The sequence below is a fragment of the Medicago truncatula genome, chromosome 7 (assembly GCF_003473485.1).
Source record: "Medicago truncatula cultivar Jemalong A17 chromosome 7, MtrunA17r5.0-ANR, whole genome shotgun sequence".
Classification (NCBI taxonomy): Eukaryota; Viridiplantae; Streptophyta; class Magnoliopsida; order Fabales; family Fabaceae; genus Medicago; species Medicago truncatula.
In genome coordinates, this window is record NC_053048.1 from 42940501 (window position 1) to 42944967 (window position 4467).

At 29.7% G+C, this 4467-nt stretch overlaps 1 protein-coding gene across 1 annotated transcript; it reads left to right on the plus strand.

Annotated features, from left to right (window-relative positions):
- Window positions 1-1395: 1395 nt before the first annotated feature.
- Window positions 1396-3782, plus strand: LOC11433811 (heat stress transcription factor B-3). Its single transcript, XM_003625088.4, has 2 exons — window positions 1396-1994; window positions 3045-3782. The coding sequence occupies exons 1-2, from the start codon at window positions 1752-1754 to the stop codon at window positions 3501-3503; spliced, it is 702 nt and encodes a 233-aa protein (XP_003625136.1). The 5' UTR covers window positions 1396-1751; the 3' UTR covers window positions 3504-3782.
- Window positions 3783-4467: the final 685 nt, after the last annotated feature.

Sequence of the window (4467 nt, forward strand, 5' to 3'; positions counted from 1 at the left end):
CCATCCCTATATACATCGGATGAACTCACACTCAAGAAAGAAATTGTTAATATATGAATTGTAAATAAAAGTTTCACATGAAGAAAATGAATATTATACAATATATAATCGACATCATAGTCAGGTCTCATCCGAACTAATGGAGAACATTATACGACACTTCGAGAGAAAATTTTGCAAACAAATGACATGTTGACTTTAGCAAATAGGAGTCTTATCCAAAACAATTGTCAAACAGAAAGTAATGATCTTTGTTAGACAGGAATAAATAGCATTACTATAACAGAATATCGGAAAAATTTATTTTTATCAAGTTCCTTATTATTTTCAAAAACAAAATAACATTTTTATATATATATATTTGTTTGAAATACCTCCATTCTTTCTTAGAAAAAGAAAAACACATTAAGTTCACACACAGCCTGATTTATTTCAAAATGATAGTAAATCCATGTACATAGTGGAGAATGGTTTAGGCAAACAGACAAAAACGTATGACTGTTGAACTTTATCTATTTCTTTGGTATTTTTCAATGTTTTTATTGACTAGTGGTATTTTTTAGAATTTTAAGACACAACAAAAGTCACCAAATTCTAAAGTAATTAATTGGAGCAACTTGCTTATAAATTATAATCAATCAGAAACTTCCATATCATATCTTTATGTACGCGGTTGGTTTATATAGTTTATGTATAAAAAATTACAGTCATATTTGAATGGAAGAAAATTTGTAGTTGGAAAAGAGCAAAAAGTCAACTAGAGTCGTTCCTTTCATAGAAAAAACCTTCCAAAAGCATTATAGATCACGTTAGAGGAAGAAATCAAACTCAACCACCAATGAAATTAAAGCCTTGGATGGAGGAATTTGTACGAAAGATCGATTTGGAAACAAAATAGTAAAATAGTATAATGAAGAATGCAACTACATGACTTAAATTAATGTGGTAACTCTCATTTTTTAGAAAAATAGATTCTGATAAGGAAGTAAATTTTGATCAATAATTATTTCATCCAAAAATCAAACTCTAAGTTCTTCTAAACAAATTATATTTAATCGAGTTTATTAACTATTGAATGTTTACTTATTCTAACATATTTTCTTTGAAAAATTGCATGTTAATTTGATATACAATCCCACCAAACACTCCCACGTGCATAGGTGGTTCAACTCGTCCAATTCAACACTTCGCAATATCTTTTAACAATATATTCAAGTTAGTCAAGTTTGCTTTATGTCATTCGTGCATGCATTTCTTTCTTTTTTTAATAAAAAGTATATTATATATCATGCATTGGCTATCAATACGTGTCGTTTTGTTGTGTATTATTTTAAACTTAAGGTAATAGAAACATGATAGAAAATTAACATAAATCAACTTGAAAGTGCATGCACACCTTGAAAGCCTTTTGTGACTATATAAAAAGAGGTGCAAGCTTAGTGCATACGTTTAAACTATTTATTCATTAGATGATAGAAAGATAAAGAGAAAGAGAAAGAAGGAACATTAAGTTATCTATCTAGCTAGCTCTTGCATTTCTCATGAACTGTGGAGTCGTGTTGGGTTTCTATTGTTGGGGTTGGGAGTTCTTAACTGCTCTTCTTCTCTTCTCTTCTCCTCTCCATCAATCTTAAATATTCATTCATTCATTCATTAGCTTATCATTAATTAATTATCCTTCTTTATAAAACAATATTCTCTTTAATTTGCTAGAAAAATATAAAATAAAGTAGAAATAGAAATAGAAAAAAATGGAAGGAGTGGTTATTAGTGAGAAGGGATTATTGGAATGTGGAAGAAAGTGCACTCCATCACCCTTCTTGTTGAAGACATACATGTTGGTTGAGGATCCGATAACCGATGGTGTGATATCGTGGAACGATGAAGGAACGGCGTTTGTGGTGTGGCAGCCGGCGGAGTTTGCTCGTGATATCCTTCCAACACTCTTCAAGCATAGCAACTTCTCTAGCTTTGTACGGCAGCTCAATACTTATGTACGTACATACATCTAAATCTATGCTTTGTTTATAGATTTTGTTAGACTCACTTGTCTCATTTTTTAGATATCCTCTTTTTGTTCTTTTGGTCTTTTCATAAAAAAAATCAAAAAAATTAATAACCAAGAGAAGTAATATTTAAAGAGATATTTTTATTTCGTTAAGTATTAGGTTCTTATTAATGCAAAAAAAATAAAAATATATTCCATTCCATATTGATTGTATATTTAGATGAAATTTACTGAAAGAATGTGTTACAAAGAGTGTGAATATGATTCCCCAAGATTTGAAATAATAAACAGAGAAAAAATGGATAGTTTGACTATGTAAAGTTTTGTTAACAAAAAGGATAGGAAAAAAAAACATTCGTTTTCATGAGTACTCCATGAAACAGGTTAACTATATTTGTTTAACCTAGTTCAGGTTTTTGTGTCCAAAAAAAAAAAAAAAACTAGTTTAGGTTTTCTTACACGTGAAGGAATTGATTAATTAATTTGAAGTATTTTCAATTAAGATATAGGGTGGAACAAGAAGATATAAAATATTCTCTCACAAGTGCTTGACCAACATTGAAGTATTTTTAATTAATTTGAAGTATTTCCCATGTTAATTGACATTATGGGGTCTGGTAATGAGGTTAATTTCATACCTTAAATTCAAACTCACAAGTCAAGCACGTAGAAAATTCAATGTTGGTGGGCGATATGACTAACATTAATTAGTTTTATTTATTTTTAATAAGCATCTCTCAAAAAATAAAATTATAATAAGCAACAAAATTATATTAATATTGAACAATTAACAACACTTAATAAGCAACATGGTGCCTTTGAGAGAAAAGCACCATGAGTAAGGCACCATAAAACATGTTTTAAAAGCTTAGGAACGTGATTAACTTTTGTTTAGTTTAGGAACCTAATTACAAATTATCATAAATTTGAGTACGTAATTATACCTTTTTGTTCTTTCATGATGAACTTAAGTGGCAGTTGTTTTTATGATTTATTCATTATTGTAAAATTAAATACCTGTTTGTGGGATGTATAGGGATTTCGTAAAGTTGCAACAAGTAGATGGGAGTTTTGCAATGAAAGATTTAAGAAAGGTGAAAGAGAGTTACTATCCGAGATTCGGAGAAGGAAGGCCTGGAGCAACAAGCAACAACAAACGGTACAAAACCAAGATTCTGATGAAGATCAAAGATCGTCATCAACCTCATCAACTTCAGGTTACACTAATCTAGTGGATGAAAACAAGCGACTCAAGAAGGAAAATGTGGTGTTGAATTCTGAGCTAACAAGCATGAAAAGGAAGTGTAAGGAACTACTTGATTTGGTCTCAATTCATACCAAAAAAATGGAAGAAGAGGAAGCTAAAGATAATGATAAAAGGCCAATGCTGTTTGGGGTGAGATTGGATGTTCAACAAGGAGAAAGAAGGATTAAAAGGACTAGAGCTGAGATTAGTGAAAACGCAAGCATTTTGTTGTCTCAATCATGCAAATAGAAATATAAATAAATATGTTACAATAGAAGCCTGAAAACATAAGTTTATACAGCTTCTGAAAATTAAAGTCATAATCAAATATTTGGAAATCATATACATTTGGTTAATCAGATAGGCTTCAAGTTCACTCTGCTTCAATCTGTTATTGTTAGTTAGTAGTATTTTAAAGAAAATAAAACTGTAAAGATATCCCAAACATAACATTGTAATAATTGTGTTCTGTTATGTGATTTAGGATGATATATAAAATAGGTTCCAAGTGTTTTTTTTCCAAAGAAATAGGGTCCAAGTGTTAATGAGTTCATTGTCGTGTAATGTGATAAATGTTATATTGCAGCGTTTAGTATAGGCTATATGTTCATTGATATATATTTCAAAAAAAGAAATGGTGACAAAAGAAGTTTAATAACAGTAATTTAAAAATTAAGAAATAATTAAATTCAAGTAAAATCTATGAAGTGGGCAGATTCATGCCCTAATCATATAAACATTTACAGTCGATCCAAGTTTGTCTATATATTAATTTGTTGTTGCCCTAATCATATATTGATTTATTATAGATTACTAAGGATATTGTGATGAGCTTTACATTATCAACAAATACAGACAAGATGCCCTTGTTTGCAATTAGACAGGTACAATGCAAGATCAGAATCAGTTCAAAAGTGTCTACCATATCCAGTCTCTGTTGTTGCCAAATCTAATCTGGGATCAACTCAAATAAAGGTCGAGGTGCTTTGTGAGCTCAATTTACATATACTTGAAACTTATAAAATTCAATTCGAAGGTCACAAATTTTTTAATATATAAATCTACTATATCATTAATTCATAATTCAAAATCTTAAACAACATAATTGCTGCCGTAACCTACTGTTCTTTTCATCTATCCTTTTTATTTGTCAAATTGTCATTCTTTAAATTGAGGAATGACACTTCAGCGATTTTATATTTAGCCAAATAAA